The 27,770-nt window shown below is 43.3% G+C and overlaps 1 protein-coding gene across 1 annotated transcript in view; it reads right to left on the bottom strand.

Annotated features, from left to right (window-relative positions):
• The window catches only part of LOC103657995 (zinc finger protein 827), a 157,571-nt gene that overhangs the window by 90,166 nt on the left and 39,635 nt on the right, over positions 1–27,770 (bottom strand). Inside the window, exons 3-5 of the mRNA XM_008685446.2 lie at positions 26,942–27,114; positions 20,701–21,181; positions 4,903–5,136 (exon numbers count right to left, since the gene is read on the bottom strand). Of these exons, the coding sequence (XP_008683668.2) occupies positions 4,903–5,136; positions 20,701–21,181; positions 26,942–27,114 (888 nt within the window). The remainder of the gene's footprint in view (positions 1–4,902; positions 5,137–20,700; positions 21,182–26,941; positions 27,115–27,770) is intronic.

Below are 27,770 nucleotides of genomic sequence, written 5' to 3' on the forward strand. Positions count from 1 at the left end.
CGAACACTTCCCTAACCTCCTCCACCCATGCTGATTCTGACAGTCTGGGGACCACACTTTGAGGAGCCCTGCCTCAGCTCCTACAGAGTTGAGAGGCTAGCTGGGCAAAGTCCTGGCTGGGCAGGTCTTCCCCAAGACTCTACCAGAAAAGAAAGGTCAAAGTCATCCAAAGGCCAAAGCACATTTACATTCAATATTTAAATAACAGCAATTACCATAATTTGCTCCTCAAACGTTTGTGGTTCATACATATCGTTTATCTTCCTGGTTTCACGCCACCCTCATTCTTGCCCACCGAAGATGGGTTTCTGGTTGTTCTTCTCCCTCCCGGCCATCCTATATGACCGCAGCCATGTCCGCCCCACATGCCCTCAGCCCTAGTGGCAGTACAAGTTTCCACTGGTGGATCCCAGCTGCAGCTGAGGCAATCAGGTGGAGTTTGGAATTGGGACTAAGAAATTTCTGTCTGGCTCCTCTTTTGAACAAGAGGCAAACTCAGAAGCTTCAAGAAATTGCCATTTTCCACCATGTGAGCTGGGTAACAGAAAAGGTCCATCTGTAAGCACAGAGAAGCAGGGATGAGGTAGGGAGTGAGAGCTTCCTGGTTTCCACGTGGTCCTCCAGACCCTGGCTTCAGTGAAGGACTCAAGCCCTTCTGCATCCCTGCCCTGGGGTTCCATAAGTTAACCCAAACCTGCACCTTCAACTAAATTCCCCTAGCTTGCCTAAACTGGCTAAAGAGGATTTATTATGTACAACCAAAAGGGCCCTAATTAAAACTGCTAATAAAGTCAATTTTGGGGTCTCTTTCCTCTCTGTTTCAGTTCACTGCAGAGATTAAAGTCACCTTAAACTTCATTTTACCCACGTTTACCTGCTTCTAAATATTTCATAGCTATGGGGTGCCTGGCTGGCTCAGTTGGTGGAACACATGACTCTTGATTTCGGGGTCATGAGTTCGAGCCCCACGTTGGGGGTAGACATTACTTAAAAAGAAAATTTTTATATATGTAATATTTATTATAATATATAATTATTATATATATTTCACAGCTGAAGCACTATCTTCTTACTCAGGAGATTCCCTGAACCCTACATCTCTATGTATTTCAAATCCAGGACTGTTCGGATTTTTCTACATGAGACAATTATAATTTATATTTCTCTCCAAGACTAGACTGGGATAAATGAACATAAATCAGAAATTAATAGAAATCTACTTGGTTTCCTTCCTTGTGCACAGAAGTAAGAAAACCTATAGAGGGTCTCAAATTGAGATCTAATGTGAAGTTTTATCTACCATGTTAGATAAACTTAAGTGCTTAAGTTTTCATTCATGTTTCTGAAATAACTTCAGCTTTTATTTTTGTGGAATTCACATGTTTAAAATGGCATTCTTGACCTGCCGCTTCTAGGTTCAACCGCGTACATGATACATTTTATGTATTCATTCCCACGCAAACATGTGGCTTCCCAAAAGGAGAAGGGGCATTTCTTTATCTCTGTGTGTCTAGATACTCCTCCTACGGAACAACAGAGACAGAACAGATCAAGTTTTGTGTCACCTTTAGCATTGCATCCTGTCCGTGATAACACATCTGTTCCAGAAGTTTGGGAGGTCACTCGATGTTGCAAAACCAGGGTTTCATAGTGACAGGATTCTCTTCATCTGTCTAATGTTACAGATTCTCTGTACTGAACACTTCAGGATTTTGGCCTCCTTGCATCAAGGCTTCTGGGAATTATCTTTGGCAACTCTGCACTTTAGCAGAAAAGTCTGATTGTTTTGGCTGCCTTGTGTCACATAACAACAGGTAGTCACAGACATCCAGCGGTTTCCTCAGAGTGGGTTGCTTTCTTTATGGTAATCAATTTACTTGGCCCAGCTGTCAGGCACTTGACTTCCCAATTAACAACTGGAAGTAGAACTTGAGCCCCAGGAAGGAAGAAAACGCAGATTTTCCCAAACACACAGTTAATGAAAAACTTAGCCTAGCCTCTACCTCATCTGTGTTTTTCCCATAAAATGTAAATGTCAATTTGGAAAACAATATACCTACAGACGTTTCTCCACCCGGGAAAGTTTCACATCATGTTTGACTGGGCCCAGTGCCCAACATCCATCGTTAAGGAGTTAACATAAATTAATTTAAAACTGGAAATGAAGCAGCCAAAATTGTTCACCAGTTTCCTCTTATTAATTCAGTGAAAAGACTAAGAAGGCCTAACACTACAGATCACAGCTTCTAATCTCAAGGAAAGAAACAACAAAGAGGAAAAATCCTTTTATTCCACATCTTAGCTATTCGTTTGGTCAAAACTGGAAGAAGAAACAAAATGTGTATAATGCATGAGGCATGCTTTTCTTACTCACCCAACTCTTCCTGGCCGAAAGGATTTTCCTCAATGTGGCAGAAGATTATACATGAAAATTAACAAGGCAGAAAGCAATAGGGACTCGTGTTCATGAGAAGGCCCACAGCCAGGCTTTGGGGTATCAGCTGAGGTGAACCTGAGGCAGCCCTGACTAACTTGCACGGCTGCTTTGGGAGATGAATTACCCCTCTTGTCTATAGAGGGACAGGAACTATCATGGAAATAGGGACTCGAAGACACTGACAAGTCCTTTACGTGGATGTCTTCCAGGACATGAATATTGAAATTGCTAAACTGCATCTTGAGGAAGCATGGGAAGTTTTTCCCTCACATCCTTCTTCCAAGAGCACTGATCCATCCATGATCAGAAACTCTAATATCCACTCTAAACCCAATAAAGGGTAACTCCCTTTTACCTTGGGGCTTAAGAATGAAAACACACCTGTTTTTAAGTCACACGTCTATCTCTAGGACTAACTTGGAAACTTCTTCACGGTTTACCTGACCATAGTCTGCTAGAGTGCAGAAGTATGGAGTTCAAAGCACAAAATGTTTATTGAATGGATTCCATTGCCCTGGACTACTTCCGACTAGACCATACGAATCTAGAGGACAGGGGCTAGGATGCTATTTCTTCGGCCTAAGTCTCTCACACAAAAAAACTTTGGGGGATTTTTTTCAAGGCAAAGAAAATAATTATCTTAGTCTTTCAAACAAGTTTTCATTTTCACACTAGGAAGCAGAGCAGATGCCCTCCGGAAATACGACTATGTCATCCAATCAACTGTTGTGGAACCCCACAGCACATAAACTCAACAAAAGTCAACAGAAACACTTAGAAGGGCCATTGCTGTCCACAAATATCATTAAATGTGCATGGTTGTATGGCCATATTCTATCTGAGGGATCCCATTATTATCTAGGAAATGAGTTCATACTTCAGGGTCCAAAATCACATCAGCTAAAAGGATTAGGACAAAATGTTTTCCTTAAAGAAAATCTTCCCTGAAGTCTCATTTTTTGCATATTATCTTCTGGTACCACCTCATCTCTCTCTGCTCACGGTACTGGTTGCCCAGCAAACTCTGAAACAGAAATAGCACGCACTGGGATCCTACCGACCGGAGTCACTGCTGGAAGAGGGTCATTGCAATGTGAAAGCCTATGCAACGGAAGAAGATTCAGAGAGCTCTGTGACCCCTCTGACTTGATTGGAAGAACAACAGACATATTACTCTAGGTCACTGAGCCCTTTTGCCACAGGAAGGAGGGCTTAAGTATAAGAAAATATGTTGGCCTGAACATCATAGTTTTAAACTTTCAGCTTTCGGCAATCAGCACAGTCTTGCTAGGCCTCCCATCTGCTAAAGAGAAGCTGTACTATCACTGCGAAGTTTAGAAAAACAGGGCTATAATAAGGATGTCATAACTGTACTCTGCTTTATCTATCACAAATCACGTTCCCCTGAAGTTTCAGTGTGTTCTAAATTAACATCAAAGGAAAGAATTCTTAACCCCACCAACTGGCAAATACAGGAATTTCAACTGTTCTGATATAATGGCTCTAAGTAAATCACTATTAATTTCTCACTTTCCAACCTACTGGTCAACCAGAAACACAGTCAGAATTGCGGAGGAAATGACAGGGAAGGAGTGTTCTAATGTGTCTCTCGCTTTCATCCTCTGAGCACAGCAAATTACAAACTGAAAACAGCTTTTGATTCATATTAGCATTTTGCATATAGTTTCTAAAAAATTATCTTTAATGAGCTGAGGCTGGGATATGACTTGGTAAGTGTATTATTATTGATACAACTTTTCTTTCCATGCTCTGAAAAGTCATACTTTTGAATTTAAAAGACACTAAATTTTTACCTGTTCTGAAGGGTCAGACGGGAGACTAGAAAGGAACCCAAAATACATGAATTTCAAATTATAACCTCCTTTCCTACCTCTGACAGGCGGATTGCATTTAGATACTACTAAAAAATTATCCATTCATCGTAAGAACTTAGATTAATTACTGTAATAGACCACTATGAAATTTTCTTTTGGTAAAATCTCTTATTCCTACTCTACTGCTAATTACTACAAGCGCCATCTCAACTGCTTATTAAGTTAGGAAAAATATTTGTGATGGTTCTTAAGGAATACAGCATAAATACACACAAAAAGAAAGGTCCTCCATTAAGAAAGAATAGATATTTTAATCAATTAGCAGAAGTGCTTTGAATGTCATTAGAACACACTTAAGATTATGACCTGCATCTTAGAAAGCAGCAGTGTTTTCCAACAATTTCCAGGAAAAAAAGGCTGTATTTAACAAGACAGGTACACAGACAATATCTGCAAACAAACTCATACACACAACGCAGGAAGGCAAGCCAAGTCAGCCAATCATTCCTGAATTCGCCTCAATAATGTGATATTGCTACCATTAGACTAATTATAACCCATGCAGGAAGCAGCCCAGTTGGCTGCAAATGAAATGATCAGAATGTGAATATTTTAGAATAAATCAAGTACCTGATAGTTTCATGAGAAGTTCAGACGCTGCTTTGACAGACATATCCCGCCTTAGCACATTCCCCTTCCCTTCCTGGGGCTTAAGGGTGTCCTCAGAGATGCTTGGGGCTGGCACTTCCGATTCCGGGCTGAACACATAGCTGGACCGAGGCAAAGAAGCACTTAAGGCCTCCTCTTCCTTGGGCTCCTCTTTCACTTTAAAATTAAGATTCATGGGCTCCTTCTGATTTGCAGCTGTCAAAAGAAGAAAAGCACTGTATATATATACATATACAAAAGGCCACTCCCCCTCTTAGCTGCCCCCGGACTTAACGAAATATGGAATATGCACGATCACCGTGCGCTAACAGCAGGAGGGACCACAACCCGATCAAAATAGGCTGGGACCTGCGCAGAAAAAAATACAATACAGTCCATGAGCATAGGACTCTGAAGAATGTGGGCTTCTGAATCTTTGGAAGCTATCATATTTTGAGAAGCGCTGCCTCTACAAAGTGGACATTTTCTCTCTGGTCTCCCTAAATGTCTTCTTTCCTCTATATGTCACTGCCTCCCTGACCTATGAGGCTTCTCCCCCCACTTAATCCTATTACCAAACAATGCTTTCAGGCAATTATTCTGCCATAAAATACTCAATAGAAACATGAGTCAGAGACAATACCCAAAGCAAAAACCTGGGGTCGGGTGGTAAGGTGATGAAGAATTTGTGAGATAGAACCTGACTAGAGATATCCCACTTTGCCTTATTATGAACTGACACTCCTGACCCACGAACACTGGGGCATGCACTTGGAACTGTTTTTCCAGTCACGGTGAATAAATCCGTATCTATAGTTCAAGTCATGTCTGAGTCCATGATGAGCATTTTTTTTTAAAGATTTTATTTTTAAGTCATCGCCACACCCAACGTGGGGCTCGAACTCACAACTCTGAGATCAACGGTCACACGCAGCACTGACTGAGCCAGCCAGGTGCCCCTCACAAAGGGGCATTTTTTAAAAAGAAAATCTTTTATTTTGAAATAACTTTAGATTTACAGAGAAGTTGCAAAGATGGCTCAGGGAATTCCCATGTATTCTTTGCCCAGCGTGCTCCGATGTTCACATCTTACATAAGTATGGTGCGTTTGTCAGAACTAAGAAATTCACATTGCTATGAGCTAAACTCCAGATTTTATTCAGATTTCACCAGTTTTTCCACTCATGTCCTTTTTCCATTTTTAGCATGGTTGGTTGGTGTGGAGTATGTGGTCAGGGCAGAGCTAACTGGCCTATTATGGGATGGCTTCTGTGGCTTGGCTACACCATAGCCTTCACCCACTGAGCTACACGCTCCCTGGGAAAGATCAAGAAGGAGGACAAGCATCCTCAGCCACCACTGACCACTTTCCCAGGCAGTTTGCTCCCCTTTAACGGGCCATGCAGTAGGAACTTTAGGTTGGTTATATTAGATGTGTTTGTCTTTTGAGAAAGAAGATATCACCCTAATACAGAGCAACACTCATGAGAGGGAACCGGAAGCCCATTGCTGCTTAACCAATAGAAGGATGAAAATAAATCTCTTCTAATCTGCTATACCACCACCTACCCTAGCCAGCACACAAGCACAAGGTCCTTTCTCCCTTGTGCCCTCTAAGGGTGTACGTTCTGGAACGACAAGTTCAGACAGACCAGCATATTTAGAAACTGGACCCTGAAAGACTAAGGTGACATTTGGAAGTTTTACCACTGGAAAGATGCAGAGTTGGGACTAGAACCTAGTTCCACGACCTGCCCGCCCTGTGCCTCCACCTTACCTACCTCCACCACACCATTCCTCCACTTCTGGTCCCTGTGCTGGGGGGACCACACTTGAATGTAACTTGACCTTCAAGTGCCATCTGCTAAATGAAGTCTGTCCTGACCATCCTGTTCAGAACTGCAATCCCTATCCCATGGTGCTCCCAATCTCTCTTACCTTACTTTTATCTTCTTTTTTTTTCCCAAAACACTTACCACCTGATAACTTCTGGTTAAGGACTGAATTGTGCCCACCCTCACCAATTCTTATATTGAAGCTCTAACCCACAACGCGGCTGTGTTTGGAGATAGGGAGGTAATTATGGTTCAATGAGGCCATGAGGGTGGGGCCCTAATCCAATATGACTGAAGTCCTGTAAGAGATACCAGGGATGCAGGTGCACAGAAGAAAGATCATGGGAGGACACAGCAAGAAGGTGGCCATCTTCACGCCAAAAAGAAAAGCCTCAGGAGAAACCAATCCTGCCAACACCTTGATCAAGCTTCCAGCCTCCAGAACTGTGAGAAGTCAGTTTCTTTTGTTCAAGCCACCAAGTCTTTGGTATTTTGTCATGGCATCCCAAGCAAACTAGTTACATACCATATAATTTTCTTATTTATTATATTAACCATTATGGTCTCTTCCCCTAACTGAAAAGTAGGCTTCAAGAAGGCAATGATCTTTAACAGTGATGTACCTTGAGTGCCTAGAACAGTGCCCGGCACATAGCAGGCACTCAATATATATCTGTGGAATGAATAAAATATGTTGACTACAAATCAGTGACATCTGATGGTGCTTCACTATTACCCACAGGAAACAAAAACCAGAAATCCCAAAATATTCCACCAAAGGCAATCAGAAGTGCTTTCCCTAGATCTGATCTTTAGACTGGGAATAAGACCTGGAGATAAAAGCTTTGCTATCTGCACCACAGCACTTACTGAGGTGTCTGTGATAATCAGTCACTTGGACTCTGGCATTACTCAAGGAGGAGTCCAGAAAAATTTCAAGAAAAGTGCTTAAAAGCTGGCCCTTTGGGGTGCCCAGCTGACTCAGTCGGTAGAATATGTGACTATTGATCTCGGGGTCATGAGTTCTAGCCCCACATTGGGCACGGAGATTACATTAAAAAAATAAAATAAAATAAAATAAAATAAAATAAAATAAAATAAAATAAAATAAAATAAAATTTGGCCCTTTGGGGACAGTGCCATCAGAATCTGAACCAAGGAGAACAATGATGATCTCTAGAGCAACCCTCATGTAATTCTGGCCTCAGAAAGGAAGGTAGATCCTAAGAGGACTTTGTTTAGGATACTTCTCTAAAGCTTCTCTCACTCTACGTCTTTCTTCCAGAACCCTTTATAAAATCCTTTTCCAAAAGCATCCTAGTTAGTCACAATAAAATAATTAAGTGGTGTGTTTTCTGTTTAGCCTGAAACTTTGATTCTTTGAGAAGGAATAACAGAAAGTTGTGTACTTTTAAAAATGCTTCTGCATCTTTTATTTTAAAACTTTTTAAAATTCCAAGGTGAGGCTAGGAAAGAGATAAGAAATTCTTGAAGCCCTAGAAGCAAATCCCAATTTCTAGAGAGAGCAACCTTATGCTGATGCTCTCTGAAGATGTAAGTAGCTTCTAGAAGTATTCGTCACAATAAATGTTACATAAGATTTAAGAAAAAAAAATTAGCATTGTTAGTACAACCCAGATTTAACAGAACTTCAAATAAGACATTTTAAAAAACCAACAGGCAAGCTAGCATGTTGCTGGATTATAAATCTGCAGGCATTTCATACCTGGTTTTCGTGCTGACAATGTCAAGAATGACATAAAACTACTCAAGTGCTGAGGAAATGTAAATATAGCTAATAACAGATCACCAAAAAACCAGTGGGAAACACTCGTTTGCCCAAGTTTTAATTTCCCAAACACTCTGGGTCTAAATACCAGAAATATTTATACTAAAAACAGTACATAAAGCCTATATTTTAAGATTAATATGTCTGAATAACTGCCATAGTTTTTATCTTACTTTTGTCTTTTTATCCTATTTTTAAAAAACCCATTCTCTTTCTATAGAAAAAGGTAGAATTACAGATGTTTTATTTTTTCTTTGGGGAAACTGCTAAGAAAAAAGGAAGCAATTACAATTCACAGCCTGGTCTTTACTTCATTCTTACTAACATAAAGATCTGTGCATATATGGAACTCCATTTGTAAGAGACTTTCCCAGCCCTTACCTGGACTTCTGTTTATGTATCTTCAAGTTTCCAGATACTCCACTTTTAACGCAGGGAGGAAACCCCACTAATCAAGACACCCCTTCTCCGTTTGTTCCAAACATTTTAGGATCTGAGCCACTTTGATCATAAATTACATATATCTGGGCTGCCATTTAAAGGAAACAAATTGGCTTTTTGCAGATTTACACAGGATGCAAGATAAAGGCTCAGATGGCAAAAAATGGGAAAGCCACTGGGATAAAATGATTCCAAGTTTCCAATTCAAATGGGCAGGGATTAATTAACTAATATTTTAAAAAGCCCTCTTTAGAGCAAAGTGTCATCAGTTCACAGTGAGATCCTTTCTAAGTGCTCCCCTCCCCCCAGGTCTATTCTATAAACTTCCTTAATAATAATGCACACACCCAGCATTTGCATAGTTGACAGAAACTGGCCCTTCCATCGATCACAGGAGATAGGTATTACTACTATCTTCATTTTATGAGTGACGGAACTAAGGTCCCAAGAGGTTAACGGACCAACCCCTCCCAATCGCAAAGACAGACTCCACAGTTTCTGGCTGAAAATGCACCCAACCTCTCTCCTTTCTCTCCAAGCACCTTTGAGAGGGATGCTACCCTAAGCAGTTGGACTACAGGCTTTGGAAATAAGTGGTATGGAGTGAACCAAGCTTTGTCAGTGAGCAAGGGAAAGATGGGACACAACCTGGAGGTAAAGGGCAGAAAACATCCTTTCTCTGTAGGAAGGAGTTTTGCGACGATCTAAGAAGGTGGAAGAGGAAGAACGGGCCGCACCATGACTGCTTCCTCGGTGTTCCATCCGTTCCCTCTGGTGAAGGAAGAGGACACTTTCCTGGCATTTAATAAGGCAGAGTCCTCTTTCAGCTCAGAATCTAGCAATTTTGTGAATGCTGAAATGCTACATGAAAAAAAGTAGGTCATTAAGAATGTTATTTCCTACCTCATGCTAAAGCAGAGCCAACGACTCTTGGACCTGGAAGGGGCCACAGATTGGTGGTTCTCAAACGGTGTTCTCAGGAATCCTAGGATAAGCTTCCGGGGGCCCAACAAATGTTTGTTTCACATTTAAGTTTTTAAAATTATTTAAGGCAACGGATATTTTATTTAAAAACATGTACCCTCATCTGTGTTCTCATGGAGACAACTAACGTTTACTTGTGTTGACGAATGAATTCACTTGGTTTCACGGCTATGCAGTTCCTCCGTTATCACAGGAGTGGTAGAAATCTAGTAATATGTCATTAGTATGGAGGTGGCTGGCTATGCACCGATCTTTAAAAAAATTCAGGCCTGTGCACCTGTGTCCATGTACAACTATACAACTGAGATCCTACTCGAGTCAATGTGCATGTGTAAATCAGGCTTTTTCAACCTCAGCACCACTGACGTTCTGGGCAGGATCGTTTGCTCTGGAGGACTGTCCTGTGCATGTACTATGTTGAGCAGAATCCCTGCCTCTACCCACTAGCTGCCAACAGCAGTGCCCCATCATCAGAACAAAAATTCTCTAGACACTGCCAGCTATGCCCTAGGCACACCTCTGGCTGAGAACCGTTACCTTCAGTTAAATGCCAGCGTGGCTTCAATGTATCTGCTTTGGTAAAGCTTCTCATCATGGCTGACAGACAGACAGACGCAGATATATAGGTCTATCTGGGTCTATCATTTAGAAAGCACTTAATAGGGGCCAGGAAGTATGCTAAGTGTTAATTTATTTGAAATAATTTACTTGATCCTCACAACCACCTTACTATTACCCCCACTTTGCAGTTGAGGAATCTGACACTAGAGAGAGTAAATAAATTTCCAAATACCAGTTAATGGAGCAATACCGAAGTAGTTACTATAGGATTACAGGGGGCTTTACTGCATATCGCACGTTCTGAATGTTTCTGGTCTTAAGACAAGGAATGAGGGCAATTGCTAAATGCTGTCGACTTTGAAGAAAAACTTTTCACTATTGTACTCTTCTTTTGAGCAGCTAAATAAATTTAGTTAAAGGCATCTTGAGATTGTAAGGTGAATTGTTACAACTCTACTCTCCTTTGCCACAACGTCCCTGTATAAATGGTATTTCTGGAAATGCAATCAGCAAAATAAATTTAGAAATATACTAGAGGCTGATGCTGCTACACGACCTCCCCCCTCATAACACTAATCCCATGTTTTGTGCTTATGAAATAGCAACTTTGCTCTGATTGCTAGATTTTTTGAATAAATAAATACGATAAATGTGAACCTAAAAAATAAAGCTATATTAAAAAATACACATTCTATGTGTTTTATATATTGAGTCGGCACTTAAGATTTTGTTTGAAAAATGAGTTTATCATTTAAAAAAACTAAGTGAAAACCATTATTGTTTTTACTTTGCTCATTTCACGATAAGTAAACACAGGCTCAGAGAGTGATACGATCTGTTTAAAATCACACAGCTCATTAACGATGGAAACAGAATCAGAGCTCAACTCCCCACATTACAAATAACTACCCATGTTCCCTTGTAAGTATATGTAAGTGTATGATCTGGCAGGACCTGGGGGTTATTTGACAACCCGATGCACTTTAGGTGAGAAAAAACATAAATCACCTTCTAAAATTATAAGGGAAGCCAAGATGTAATTAAATAATAATTAATTAGAGTAGAGCGTTGCTTTTAGATGTTAAGCATATTATATTCAAATAGAATGTTTAAAACATTAGCTAAATATTTTTAAATCTTGCTCTCTAATAAGGTAAACTACTTAATTTGCTGTAAGTAGTTTTATAATTAGTGTTTGGTGAAGTTTGAACCATCTCGTATTTCTCATTAATCCCCACCTGGGCTAATCTTTGGCCACATTCGGTATCAATGTCCTCCAATCAGGACCACACAGGTCCCTGATGACAGCTACCACCACTGTACACACAGTGACGAAGGGAAAACAACACAGGGCAGGGTCAAGGGTAATAACAATGAGCGGTACCTCCAGAACTGTAAAATAAATAAATAAGGTTTTCCTCCATGAACTAAACTAGCAAAATCAACACATAATGAGCAAAAGTCGCTATCTGCAGTAATCCGCTTAAGAGACAGGATATCTCCCTTGTCAAAAGCAGGAAGGACAAGTCCTGGAAAACCAATCAAGTCATGAGTAAATGCGAAAGAAAGCTGTATTTGAAATTCATTCTATTAACACGTACAAAGAATGAAATGTATGAACAGCAGTGAAGTGATTTGTATGTATGAACAGCATGAAGTGATTTGAGACTAGAAAAAAGAAAACCTAAAGATTGGATAATATATTTCCGACACTTTTCAGGGAAGTTGGTGACCATCTGCCCCAAATGACATCTCCTCTTGATTGTTACACTTGTCATTTTAAATTACCATGCTGACATTCTGGTGTATACATCAGTTTTTAAATGATTTTTGTCATTGTGGAACACCCTGAGAGCCTGAAGAACTCTTGAGTAGACTATAAAATGGCCACAATGGGGGTCACCTGGCTGGCTCAGCCAGTAGAGCATGCAGCTCTTGATCTTGGGGTGGTGAGTTCAAGCCCCATATTGGGCACAGAACTTACTTTAAAAAAAAAAAAAGCCATAACAATTCCCCTCCCTGAAGTCCCACCCCTTTGTAATGTGACTTCGAAGCTCCTCCCATCAAGAGGTGGAGTACATTTTCCCACTCCCTGAATCTTGGCTGGAGCTGTGGCTTGCTTTGGTCCACAGAAGGTGGTGGAAATGATGTTGGACCAGTTCTCAGTCTAGCCTCCAGAGGCCTCCTGCACTTCTGCTCTCTCCTTTGGAACCCTGCCTGGCTGTCATGTGAATGAGTCTGGGCTAGCTCATTGAAGATGAGAGACCATGGAGAACAGGGAGAAGTCATCCCTAGCTAAGGCTATCCTAGACCAGTCCGCCCCCAGCCCATGCAGCAACGGACTTTAGATAGATCAGTCAGCCTGGAGAGACCCGAAGGAGTGCTTCTTGGCCCAAAGTGCCAATCCACAAAATCATAAGCTAAGTCAATGGCTATTATTTTGAGCTGCTGAACAGTAGAGTGGTGTGTTACTTAACTAACTGCGTGACAGACTCCAGTTCCTAGACTTGGCCCTCCAAGCTGAGGGCCTAGAATGTGGGACATGAGAAGACACCAAGAGATTCATTGCCATCAAGGCTCCCTTTGAACAGCATGCTTACTTTCCACAGACCACCACTCTGCTCCATTTTCTTTCTTATAGCACTAAGGAGCTGGTCGCAAATTTGCAAGTCTTTTTTAAGTAAAGGAATATCACCACCTCAGAAAACCTGACTTCCAGAATATCACTAATGGAATATCTTTTTTATAATCCATCGTGGAATGCACCGTGGATGGTATAAAGATAAAGATGTTATAAAAGAAACACTATCTGCCCCCCCCAACATACACGCCATAGCAACCTGAAATAGTTCAAGAGACAGATTAATCATACACAAGCAATAGAATGAACTATGCGATAATACAACTACAGCCTGCGTGATAAAGACTCTAAATACCACTGGAATTCATAGGGGGTAAGAGGGTCTGGCAGAAAAGATCAGAATAACAGGAGAAGGTTTTACTGAAGAAGTGGGAACCAAAGAATTCTTTGAAGGATGACCAGCATTTGCATAGGCCAAACAGTAGGAGAGGGTATCACAGGAATGGGCCCCAACATTGCCAGAAATTCCCTACAAAGATACGGAACCACTGTGGGTCAGAGGAGCATGAAAACAGTTCATTTCGTTTTAAGAACATTATTATTCTTTTTTGAAAAGTTCTGATTTCTCCCCATTTTACCTAACAAGAGGAAGCTGCATGGGACTCCACAGTTCAAATGACCAGACCCCTGGAACGACATGAGTGAAGGCAGAGAAACAGCAATGAGAGGGTGTAGATTTGAGCTGGTGAAGACGGTCCACATTGTTCTGGAGAGCAGTGAGGATACGGTTCCTCTGGAGAAAGGAGCCCGACGGGCAGAGCCCGATACAAAAGGTATCAAAAGAGGAGTCCGTTAGAAGGTGTTGGAGAGCCTGGCGGGGGACGCTGGGGTGGAGAAGGTACCAGGGAGGGAGCCAAAGAGCCAGGCTGCCTCGGTGTGAGCTGATGGCTGGGAGAGGCTGCACGCGGAGGGCTGGATTATAGATACATTTTCAAGACACAAAAAATTTAACCAGATTAGTGACCAAATTAGCATGCATTAGAAATGATGCCGTGGTTTGAAGCCAAGGAAAATAAACAGTGAAGCAGACGGAGGTCAAAAGACAGTTCGCTCAACTGAGAAAAAAAATTAAGTAATAGCTAATTAAGTGGTCATGAGCCAAGACTTTGCAGCTCGGCAGAGACGAATCTTTGCTCTCTCCCTTGTAGCCAAAACCTTTGAAGCCTCAACTTCCTCGTCTGTAAAATAGGTTTAATATTATTGACCCCCCTTAGGGCTTTTAAGAGGGTTAAATAAGAAATTACGAAGTTGTGGGCACAGCGCCCGGCTGGCTGTAGACGCATTTGATTAGTAAGTAGAAGTGGTAACAGTCGTAACAAACGGCATTAAGTAGAAGAAAACATACTAATGAGAGAAGGAAGAAAATGACTTGGATTCAGGTTTGCAGAAACACAGACTTTGATAAATCTTCCCAGGGATCTGTCAAGATGAAAAATTATTCTCAGCGCAATTCTAGAATGAGGTATACTCTATCCAACACAGTGAGGAAAAAAGATCTAGATTCCAGTCATGACCCTTTTACAGCTACTCTCGTTGATTCTTGGTCTTTGTCTACATGCTTGTCATGAGGCAATGTATTTGGAAATACGCCATACACTGTAAAGCCCTACGGAACTGAGTTGGCCTTACTGTTATTACTATTTGCACTAAGTAATTCCTGAAAAGCCGAAAAGAATTAATGCAACTTTCAATGGTGTCTACCATAAAGCATTAGAGAATGGCTCCATCCTGCGGGCTCTAACCCCACACCAGCACAGCGAGGCAAAGAACAGAGCCAAATTCAGTCGCGTTGCCTCCTTATTTTGTGATTAAGGGTACAGGTAGCCCAGGGGAGGAGGAGGGAATGTTGGAACCAGGCCCCCTGGATTAGAAACCCGGTTCCACCACTTATTAACAGCATAAACTTGGGCAAGTTTCTTAACCTCTGTTTCTCAGTTTTCATCTGTAAAATGGGAATCCTAATACTAAATACCTATAGAGCTGTTACGAAGTTCGAGTTAAGTGACACAGAGTAAGCACTGTATCTGTATGAGTGATTGTTAAGGAAAAATAATCCACAATGAGTAGATGTCCCCAAGTCTCCACGGAAATTTCAGTACATGGGTGTATACCTCCAGGCCCCGTTTTCTTGTAATGCCACCTGCTCCTTTTGTGACTCAGATCAGTCCTTGTCTCAGGGAGTAGCAAGTCACTGAAAAACAGGAGTCACACTCTCCCTCTCATATGAATCACCACCGGAGTCAATAAAATCCAGGATTTCTAAAGGGCATTCAGGCTTGCCTACATGGATAAGGCCCTAAATGCTGCTTCTGACACCAGGAATCTCAGTCACATGATCAGTGAGTGCCCATCATGAGAGAAGCAGGGCAGGGTTAAAAGAAGGGCTGGGTGCCTGCCTGGTTCAGTCAGTGGAGTGTGTGACTCTTCATCTCAGGGTGGTAAGTTCGAGCCCCACGTTGGGTGTGGAGATTACTTAAAAAAAGATAAAATCTTAAAAAATAAAAGATAAAAATAAAATAAAATAAAATAAAATAAAATAAAATAAAAAGGGCCAACTGAAGGGGTGATGGAAGGTGGTTAAAATAAAACCAGTGGGGAAGGCACGTTTCGGGAAGGGAAGTGGGAGCCCCTGGCTACTGGCATGGAAGTCTTGTGGCATGACTGGCACAAGGCTGGTATTTACTTACAAGAAAGCTCATTGGGAAAGATGTTTCACAGAAAGCCAATCAGAGCCCCCAGGCAATAAGGACCACCTGGTTTACCGTGCATCTCATCCCTCCTTCTCCAGCAGCCAAACAAAGGCTTCACAGGACAGAGCAGCTGCCATTTACAGACCAACTGTATTATAAGTGCGGAGCAGAAAACTGTGTGAGATAGATGGGAGCAGTAGAACAAAGGCCCGCAGGAGACTGCAAGACAGTACACAAGCATAGTCCCCAACTCACCTGGCTTTGTCCGAGAAAGCCTCTGCTACGTTACGGCAGAGCTCTTAATAAATCAGAAACAGTTCGGCCTGCACCCATTTGTAAGTCACTGCTTTAAAAATGCCATCTCTCCTAGTTAAAATTATTTTGGACTCCATTTTACAAAATTAATATAATGTGGGAGACAGTATGAAATTTTTTTTTTTTGCCAGTTTCCAAATTAAAAATAGTTGAAATGACTTGTATCTTTTATTTTGGAAAACCAGGGACAAAAAGATATTCCCAGCCTCCAATGGAGGTGCCAAGTTTCTGTCAACTGCTTGGTTACAATGTGGAGAGTTAGAATTAAATTTTCTATCTTGAAAAGTGTAGCTCTGAGGAAGAGGAATGATGTAAAGCCTGTTGCAAGGAACTTTTAATCAGGCATCTAATGATGAAACTCCCAGCTGCTGGATGCTCTGGATGAGTCTTGAGACTCTCTCGTTCTCACTGGAGAACACACTAAGATGCTTCTTCTAATTCTCCCGTCATGAGGCCCCACAAGGAAAAACAAGGGGCTCAGTGGCCATGACTCACCCAGGCCTCTTATTCATGTCAACCTTGACCTATGGTGAATGCCTCAGACTCATCTCACACCACCCACTAGGCCCTTTCCATGGTCTGAAATAGAAAGTAAGGAAGGAGAGCTTTACTGAAAAAACAAAAACAAAATCAAAAAACCACCACAGAACCATAGCTATACTGAAGAAACTGTATCAGGTACCAAGTGCACATTCCACATCGGTGGGCCTCAGTCCCAGCTGCATATGAGAATCATTGGAGGATTTTAAAGAAAATGCCACTGACGAGGTCCCTTCCTAGACCAATGAAATCCTAACTTCTGGGAGTGGGGCTGGGCCCTGGCATTTTTAGAAACTCCCCAGGTAAGTATAATGTGCAGCTGAGTTTACACTTGCTGCTAGTGAAGGGAGAGAAGGCTCAGAAGCAGCAGGAACTTAGGTGCTCCACGGTTGAGTGAGGGCCTCTCCCCTGCATGCCCCAGTCATGCGACCACTGGATCACCTGCTCGGACATTCCACGATTCTGCCTGGGTTTTCCGGGTTCCAAGAAAGATCTATGCAAATATGTAGGGTTACAGTCCTCCATGGCCTGCCTCTGAGGGTGAAACCCTGAGCGAAGTTTACAAAATGATTTTTTCCATCGGCCCAGAAAGCCAGCAGCAGGGGCTTCCCCATCCTCTTCCCTGAATCAATTACGGTGCTGAGCCTGGGAGCCTCGGTTCTAGGGGAGCAACATTAATCCCGAAGGACTATGGAATGTTAAGTGCGGGCTCAGCAGAGTATTCGTTGATAGATCAGAGAAGGGGCTTGATTTCACAATCACATAGACTGGGAAAAACCTTAAAACGGAGACTGGGGGGGAAGGATTTAGAGTCTGTTGAAAACAGCATTCTACCAGCGATTTTTTAATCCCACTGGGTTCCATTAAGTCATCTTGATGCTTAGTTTTAGTTGAAGGAGCAAGAAAGACCTCCCTTAATAACCAAGCAAGAAAGAATCAAGTGTTTTCCATCTCTCTTTGGGAACAAGTAGGTATGTGCACGCTTGAATCTGTCACTGTGCTCCAGTTCTGTAGTGATGTGGCTGGCACAGAGACTCGCAGACTTGGTGCCCACCAACAGCTGCACCCTACAGTCCCAGCAGGTGCACGCACAGAGCCCGGCTCAAAAATTCGCTGCAAGAACAATGGCGCCGTTATGACGCCGAGGGACAAGGCCCGATACTAACCACTACGGCACCGCATCTGATGATGGCAAGAGCTAGAAACTCAGCCACAGCTCCCTGGGATCTGACCTTTGGGTCCCAGGATCGTATTCACAGACACAGCCAGGCGGAGCACCACAGTGACAGCAGCTATCAGTGATAAGGCCCGACCAACCAGAGAATTAGTGGAAATTAAAGAAAAAAAAAAATCCCCCCAGAAAATGTATTCCTTTCCTTTTAATATATCTTCTCCTCCTGTGGGCTGCACAGCCACAGTTACCAAGTTTACATTTACATCCAAATATGCACACACAAAAAAAATTACCCATGCATCTCACTCCCCGGTGACTTTGTAACAGGTTGCTAGGTAACAGTGCATACAAGTCAGGTTTCAGGACCTCTAGTAAGCCAACAGAAAATAGCTGCATGGGCCTTTTGCATAAATAGTGTGCATTTGTTATCTGTTTTCTTACGCCAATTGATCAGTCAGTAAATACTCCCACTGTCAAACTGTAAACAAGTCCCATCAATAACTAACTGAGAAAACAGATCACAGTGTAAGGCTTCTGTGCAGTCTTTCACCCCAACCTACCCAACTGGCTTCTCTTGAGTCTCTCCTGTTTGCAGTGCTGGCTCTCAGCAGGCCTGATCTTAAGCTCCCTGAGATTGGGTTGGGAGCTAATTACAGCCTGAGCCCAGCAGGAGTAGTGTATCATACACCAAGTGTCTTCTCCGAAGACCAATCCTTCCTCATCCCCTCTCCCCTTCCTCCTGATTTAAAAACTTCTTGCAGTCCTGGAGTAAAGGCAGTAACCCCATACTAAGAGCTACTCACCGCCCCCCTCCCACTTAGTCTCCCCTGATCTGTTAAGTAAGGAAACGTCCCATGTTTAAACCACACCAGTTGAACATGCCATTTGCATTCCTTCCCTTGGGAGTGCACTAGAAGAGCCCAGAAAAGGAGCCCTTTTGCTATAATATTGGTGGGAGAGACCATCCAGGAAAAACCAGAGATGTACACCCTGTACCCTCTCCCGCCCCGCCCTACCCCCCTGCCGTCGGAGGTGAAGCCTAAAAGATCAGCAGTGAAAGGAAAACTAGAAGTTTGCATTTCCCCCACATTTTCAAAAATATTTAAAGAGAAAACTCGAAGACTCTACAAAAACATTTTCCCCTAGATTGGGGTGGGAGAAGGCAGGCGGAGGGGTGAGGCAGGGAGGGGCGGAGAGGAGAAGGGAGCCCCCCTCCCCAATTTGCGATTTCTTCAAGGCCACAGACAGAGACACTTGGCTTCCTGTGGCCTGACCAGTTCCAGTGGACGACTCCGCACTCACACTGTGGGCTGGCGGGTTGGAGCGCCTGGCTGTTACATTCCCTGCCCTACCTGACTCCCTGGGTCATTTCTGACACCTCATGTCCTGTCCCCTACCTTTCCTCGTTTCTTCCAACTAGTGTTGCTCGCTCCTGAGGGGCAAAGATCTGGGGTACTGGGGACATTCCAAGACACCTCACTGAAGTGTCACTGAGCAAAGGGACTTCCAAGCGAGTGAAGCTGAACCTCTAATTCACCTGGCAATGACATTTAGTGAAATGCGACTCACAGTCCATTTAAAGGAAGGCGGTGACCAATTATTCTCCATTTAAAAGGGTATTGTCAATCTCCAAAGAGCTGAAATGGCATTTGGAAATCATCGTGGGGACTGCCATCTTCACTGAAAGACAGAACCAACTCTCAGCCGACCTTTCCCCACCCTCCGCATCTCTTTTACAATTTAAAATCATACTTTTAAAAATGTAACAAGTAGCAGCACAATCCCACGTCATGTTTTATCACTCCCAACAGTCAGGAAAAACAGTCCTCCCTCAGTACCGCCACACCCCCTACTCAACTCCACAACTTATTCAAAGAAACTGGGGGGAAAAAAAGGACAAAAATGAAACAAAGCACCATGTATAATCTGATGATGAACATGATGTCAATAATAATACATTTTTATAACATATTTCATCTTCTTTCCAAAAGGCAATGGGGTAGTTGGGAAAGAATTTTTTTTTAAGTTTTTTTTTTTTTCCCACTTTACATGAGGCACCTAAAGTAGTTAAATTCATAGAGGCAGAAGGTAGACTGGTGGTGACCAGGGACTGTGGGCAGGGTGGAATGGGGAATTATTGTTTAATGGGTATGAGGTTTCAGTTTGGGATGATGAAAAATCTGGAGATGGATGGTGGCATTGGTTACACAACAGGAATGTACTTAATGACAAAGAACTGTATACTTAAAAATGGTTAAAATGGTAAATTTCATGTTAGGCATATTTTATTACAACAAAAATTTTTCTAGTGGAAAAAATAATGTAAAGATAATTTCTATCATTTGCTCAAATTTTAAAACTATAATTCCTAACAGTAGTCTCTGTATATATGTCCTTAAAAACTCTTTCAAATTAAGGCAATAAAGAACTTGAATAATGCAAAATGAGACATTCCGCACGAGCACTTTAAAAGAACAAATGCAGAGACAAGTTAAATATGGCCCAAGGTCACACAAAGAACTGTTACCAACTTGGCTCACCATGTGACCTGTCCCCCACAACAAGAACCCATAAAGGGGAAAAACCAGAAGGAAATCAACAAGTTGTTTCTAGACCCAAACCACAACAATGACTACTTCCAAAGGACTGGAAAAAAAAAAAAAGGTCAAGGAGAAAATTTATGAAAGTGCAAATGATTAGAATCTAAAGGGACCTTGAAATCATCTAGTACTACCAGCTCATTTAATAGATGAGAATCCTGGTAGAGAAAGAGAGAGAAAGAGAGAGAGAATACAACCCTATTCAAGTACCTGACAGCTTCATGAGAAAATCAGACGCCATCTTAACAGAGATGTCCTGGCTGAACAATGCTGACGCACTGTTGGCCACATACTCGGAGGGGTCTTTCAGCTTTGTGTGGTTGGCCGGCCTGTCGGCAGCATTCAGAGTAAAGGAGGTTGGCAGGCCGTTATCTTCCTTGGGTTCCTCCTTCACCAGCAAAGGCGAGACGCCAGCCCCACCCTGGCTAGTCCTCTCTGGAGTGTTGGACGTCATCATGGTCCCCACTAGCTCTGTCCCTCCTCCTTCCCTTTGCTGCCCAAGGCAGGCACTGTCACTGAGGTGGGGAGATCCCTTGACATCTGGGTCTGGGATCTCCTCCTTCACCTTGGCTTCTGTCCTCAGGAAGTGCTGATGGCAACGCATGTGGAGTTTCAGGCTGAAGTGGCGTGAGGAAGTGAAAGGGCATAGCTGGCACTGAAAGGTCTCTCCCCGGTCCTGGTGCTGATGAACCTGACGAAGAAGCAAGAAGAATGAGCTCTCCACCATGTGCTTACGGAAAATGCCTCGTTGTATATGCAGGCTATTCATCAACCATTTCCTCACAGTACCAAGGGCTGGCCCAGAAAACAGAAAGACCAGAGGAGCATTTCGTTAGCCTGCGCTAGGTGATGAGGTCCGTCCCTAAACAGAACGCGGGTCTACGTAGGTTAAGAGCCCATGATTAGAGCCACACTCACAATGGAGGACGCTGCCTGCCAATGGAGGCTGTTTTCAGGAGAATCCTCCTAATATTCTAGTCGTCTCATCTCGGTGGGTCTTCAGAGAAAATATAAACCCAGCACAGTGCGAACTTACATAATTACCAGCTGGGGGTCAAAAGACGCAACCTGTCAAGTAACTCCTCTCACAATAAGAATAAGTTGCACGCACCCGATTATTGTCACTCAGAGAATTAGCTCTGTTTTGCAAACGTAATTTCAATTTTCAGAACGCTTCTCTAGGTAATTAAGAATGTGGAAAATGATGTCTCCGGGGTATTCCCGTTTCATAGACGGGGAGACTGAAACCCCAGAGTCAGTGGCTTGACCAAACGTCCATACGAAGCAAGCAAAGTAGAGTGGGAGAAAAACCAAGGTCTGATCCCCGCCAAGTATTCTCGGCAAGGTGAAACCAATGTTTTCCCAAATGTGGTTCCAGTGGGTTCCAGATTCTGATGTCTGCCATGAAAGAATGCAGACTTTTAAATCCAGTTCCAGTCCTGCATGCACAATACCTGTAAAAATTGGAAGAAGCTTTTTCTTCCTGTCCCTACCAAATTTAGTGCTTGAAAAAGTGAGGAAATCATTGCACTGGACTGAGCCAGGCTGCGAGCTGGCAGGTGCTCGTCAGCTTGTAACTTCCCCATTCAGCTCTGCCAATGTACTTCAGTGCTGACCTGCTACACCCTGCTATTTCAGGACTGCCCCTCCCTTGCGTAGAAACTGCCAATTGTGTACATTTGGGCCAAATGATTCGGGGAGTTGTGGGATCTGGACAAGCAAGTGATTGGGATTCAAAACCAAAACAGAACTGACACCTCATCTTCCAGTGGTGACCTAAGCGGGATTTGAACCCAGGTCTAAGAAAGGTTAAGGGCTAGTTCCTTAATTCACTGCCCCACCTGGCCCCTCTGCTAGGCTTCCTTTCCAAGAGAGCAAGTTTTACTACAGCTGTTTATGCATTCTGAATGCAATCCAAAAGCATTATTCACCAGCCAAAACATACTTTTAAATAATGTTAAGTGACCAACAAAAGCAAAGAAATTAAAAGTTAATGGTGAGATCCTGTCGCTACAGCACCCCACTGTGGCTTTTTGAAAAAAACAGCCAAGGAGATTCTGGGTCCCCCAAAGCAGGCATTTCTCAGAAATAACCATATAAACTTCAATTCAGTTGCAGCAAGGCCTTGCTCATTAAAAAGGCTTCCCCTCTACCAGGTGGGGAGGGGCTAGGCGTTAGGGACACATGTGTCACTGGTGGTTAACATCACCTCTCTCTGTTCTTTCACAACAGAGGGATTTCACTCTGGAGCCGATCACCTCATTTTGCTTTCTCACAGAATCGTGAAGATACCCCACCATCTCCTCCACCCAATTCCCGCAGGAGCAGGCACCATGGGGGCTCGGGTCACAGCCCCACAGGCCCCTGACAGGTGCTGACTAGAGCGTGCCCAGGACCAGGTGGCAAGGGTCACGAGGCAGAATGCTTCCGTCGTCCCGGGAGCAGTGTGGTGGGGTGGATTCCATTTCAGAAGTGTCCTTACATCTATTGACCGGGACAGGAGAGGAGCTAATCCAAGAACAGAAGTTCCGGAAGCAGCTTCTGGAAGAAGGAAAATGACAGAGAGCGAGCCCAAGTTCTAAAGTCGAAAGGGAGCCCTGGACTGAGAAGAGTCTGGGCGCAAGTATTTTTACGTGGCTTCTTTTCCACCAGATCCTGGCTTTGCTATATTTAGTTGTGGAAACCTCAGTGTCGGTTTAGAGGAAAACAGGGGCCGCGGTGTTGACTCTCGCACCTGTCATTTTATTTGGGCTACACCTTCCCAAAGGGGCGAGATGTCTCACTGGGCCTTTGAGAGAAGGAGTCCCTCTGTCCTCCCGCTGCAGTTTCTTCCCTTCTGTCCTGACAGAAAAGCATTTTCTGTGATCGTTTTTAATCTCTTTAGCCTAAAATTGGCTTTAAAGTCCCTCTAAGTCCGCTAATGTGAAGAAATGCTTGTCTAAAGCATATCATTCTTTCCAGGCCACGGAGAGGCACGCTGACGGACCAGTCATTTTGCACCAGGAGCACCTAAAGGCGCTGTTACATCATGAGGTCCATTCCCTGGTGGCGGTGGGATGAACGTGAGGAAGCCTTGGCACACACCTGCTCCACCCCTTAGGGGACCCGGCCCGGCAGGGAAGGGGCTTCCTCAGGCTCCTTAAGTGGCAGGCCCCAGACCAGCAAGACTCAGCACTCTGACCCTTGCCCGGGTTCTTGCCATTGCTTCACCAATGTTCTTTATTTTAGCAGTCCTCACCTTTTCTGTTCAGTCTTGGCTTATGAATTTTGTATTTAATTCCTATATGCTCACTCATCCAGGAAAGTTGTAAAAGACTTAATGGAAATCTAAGATAACCCTGAGGAAGCTGGAGGCATTTACAAGCTCCTTCCTCGGCTGCCCATAAAAACGTTTGCGAGATCTACGGAGGAGGAAGGTCAGGTTTAAAAAATAAAAAAAAATAAAAAATGTACAGTGCCCAGCACTGAGTGGGAACACAGTAAATACTGTCCTTGTTGAACAAATAGAGTAGAATCCCAATTTGTCTTAAATAAGTCCATATTATCAATATGGAAGGATATACGTTAGAATCATAATAATCGTTATTTCTGGGTGATGGGATTCAGGGTCGATTTTATATTCTTGCCATTTACCACTTTTCCTAAATTTTCACCATTAAAGATTTATCACAAAAAAAGGCAATAAAATTTAGAGTCCTTTTTTATCCCACATCATAACTTTATTTCCAAATGTAAACGCTAGCTCCGAGAACTCTTGGATGGTAATGACCAGGCTAGCTACATTTCCTGAGTGTGCTCCTTGCCGGGCCCTGTATTCAGTTGCTTGATGTCCATTATCTCATTTAACCCTTCTAATGACTCCGGACTCCAGGTGACAGATCGGATGATTATCTCCAGGAGTGGAAACGAAGGCTGGGAGAGGTTAAATGATTCGCCCAAAGTCTCACAGCTACTAAAAGTCGTGGAACTGAGATTCTAACTGAGGTCTTTCTGACCGCACGCAGTGTGAGATTTTAATCTATAGGCGACACCTGCCCCCACTTCACAAGCTGGATTCGTTGTGGAAAATCCATTCATATTTTTAGTCTCTCGTGAATGCAGCAGAAGATGTCTATTCGCAAGACCACCGCCACTATCCTCCTATGTAGACCGTGTTCACAAAAATGTCTCAAAACGGAAGTACGTCAAATCAAATCAAAAGCATGAATTGTTTAATTAAAGAAAGAAAACAGCCCATCCGTGAGGTGGAGAAGAGAGAAAAGAAAGCGTACACCATTTGATAAAATTAAACTTGCATGAGCCCTTCTCACACTTCCCTTATCAAAAGCTGGAGTCGTGGCTCAACAGGTGAGGACACCATGAGTTTGAATAAAGTAGTTATTTCACACAACTGCTTTATTGTACTGGTTATTGATTTGTTCTGAAAGCATTCTGAGACCCCGCGACCCGCAAAGCCCTTGCAGCTCTCATCTGTAACACTGTCATGGCCGACCGTCTGTATCATCAAGGCACCCAACTCATCTCCCTGTAGTTTCAGGGTCAGTAGTTCCTGCTATTGAAAACCCAGCTTTTTTTCCATGGATTTATAAATAGGTTGTTTTATGTGACCCTGAGCTGAAACCAAGCTTACAAGGTGTCAGGCTAGATGCAAGTTTTCTGCTCACTGAAGCTTTAAATTTGCCAGACCTGATTTCTAAACACAGCGTAGGACACAGAAACGAAAACAAATTTTAGTTTTAAAGGCATTCCTTTTGAAGTCCCATCCTGCTAATGAAATCCACTTTGCAGGTGTAAAATACGAGATTTTGCTTTGGGAAGAGGTGATAGAGGATGCGGAGGGGAATGGAAAAACTAAGTAGGCTCAGTAAAATCCAACCGACCAGAACTCCTGGTTCAATGGATTCTGAAGATGAAGGGCAAGCTACTCCCAGGAGAAAAAAGCAAATGATAGGATACAAATTACATCGTGGATTTAATTTTTCTTTTTAATCTTCTACGCTTAAAATCAGGAGAGGTTCTGTCTGATCACACTTTTTTAGAGCTGCAATTCTAAATGGAGATCACTGATCTATTCAGATGGATTAGACTACAAGGTTTTGAAAACAAGCAAATACCTTAATTATGTACCTATATTACATTTCTTATGGCAGGAAGTAAAAATGTTATAAACAATGTCAACAGCCAAGCCATATTGAAAATATCAGTGGGAAAATAAAGGTGTTCAAAGACAGTTATCGAAATTAAATAACTACTATTGAACATTTCTGTGTCAGACACTTTGCTAACATTATCTCCTTAGGGGCGCCTGGGTGGCACAGCGGTTAAGCGTCTGCCTTCGGCTCAGGGTATGATCCCGGCGTGATGGGATCGAGCCCCACATCAGGCTCCTCCGCTATGAGCCTGCTTCTTCCTCTCCCACTCCCCCTGCTTGTGTTCCCTCTCTCACTGGCTGTCTCTATCTCTGTCAAATAAATAAATAAAATCTTAAAAAAAAAAAAAAAACATTATCTCCTTAAATAGTCATGACAACTCTTCCAGATAAACATCATTGTTCTTGTTGAACAGAGGAGAAAATTGAGAGCCTAAAGTTCATTTGCTCAAGGCCACTTATCTAGTAAGTTGCACAGTAAGATTTAAATGCAGGTCTATCAAATTCAAGAGCCCATGCTCTTTTGATCTTGTGATTTTCTTCCTTGAATTTCAGAGTAAACCTTTATTAGTAATGGGGTCTGCCAGAAAGATTTCGAGATGACTAAGTTTTCTCCATCTCACATTAAGAGCGAAACGCAGTTGTTTTTAATAAAGACACTGAAAATGATGTCCTTAGATGTTTGTTAAATGTGATCCTGGAAGTTAGGACAGCACACACACACAGACAGCCTCGGGAGGGCCCAGTCTTGTCAGGAATAGGTCCCCCCCAGTCTCACACAGGGCAAAAGCTAGAGCCCAGGTGTCTTTCAAGGTCCTCACACCTCCTAAATGAGCCTCTGGGTGTTCCTGTGGGTTTGTAAGCTGGAGAGCAAAGCAACAGCAGAAGAGGACGGACCCCTCTCTGGGCCTCGGGTCCAGCAGCCCGTCCTGGTCTTTCCCACTTCTTGCTCTTCCCTAAGTCTTCCTCCCAGCACCCCAGACATGCATTGCCATGCAAGGCCAAGGTAGGCTGCCGCTCCCCCAATAGGAAAGGGCTCTACATTACATCTATCATTTGGATACCGAAGCTTCTCTTTGCCTTTAAGTTCTGGGTTGTAGAAAGGATGGGAATAACATTACAGAGGAGACCCTTTGCCACATGCTTCATTGGTGCTGCACACGACCTTGGGACAACGAACAGCTGCATTCCGTCAGCTCCACCGGCGGCCCCTCTTCTGCCTGGAAGCCTCCTGCACTGGACCATGTGCAAGAGCTCGGGCTGTGCCTGCCTCTCTGTGAGGCCCGTCCGCAGGTGGCTTACCTTCATGTGGGATTTGAGATTGTCCTTGCGAGCACACCGGAATGGACAGAGCGGACACTGATGACTTTTTAAACCTGTGTGAATCACCATGTGCCGTTTCCAGTAACTCTTCCTTTTGATAACCAAACCACATATCGGACACTGGAAAGGCTTTCCGCTTTCCTCTTCTGAGGCTTGGAAGAGGGAGAAAGAAAGAAAAATTGAGGAAAACAAAAACGTACACTGCATCCACTTATTCACATGCATTGCTATGTAAAGAGCACTAGAAGTGATGTGGTATTTTCCGTAGGCATTTCCAAGACTTTATCCACGAGGAAGTTTCATCACTGCTTTTCTTCAAGTAGAAACCCACGTTCATCTCATTACTTCCACGTGGGTTCCGTCTTTCAAAAGCTGCCGCGGTCTTGCTCTCAAAGGCCATCCCACCCCCAGGAAGGCGTCTGCAAAGGGGCTTTGCCTGGCCTGGCCTAGTTCAGCCCAGAAAAGCTTGACTTCAGGGGCTTTTGTTTCCTGAAGGAAATCTCCAGACTTGAGGCCATACCTGAATTTCCTAAACTTAGAAAACAGCAAGAAATACAGACAAATCAAATGGGATGCCCTGCACCACACTGAACACCAAACAGCCATCATAAACCTCACAAACCGAGCTCTGATGGAGACGACTTTTAGGATCCCACTGTCGACTTGTTCAGTTACGTCTTGAGCAAACGCTACTGCCCATTTGGCCATCAAGGGGTCTTAAGGTCAGGGGTTTTCACCTGCTTCTTTCTGTCCCTCTGGTTGTCGCGAACAAGACCCACTGCCTTCCTCTGCCCTGGGCCCCAGCACC

The sequence above is a fragment of the Ursus maritimus genome, unplaced genomic scaffold, assembly GCF_017311325.1.
Source record: "Ursus maritimus isolate PB19 unplaced genomic scaffold, ASM1731132v1 scaffold_11, whole genome shotgun sequence".
In the NCBI taxonomy this organism is placed as follows: Eukaryota; Metazoa; Chordata; class Mammalia; order Carnivora; family Ursidae; genus Ursus; species Ursus maritimus.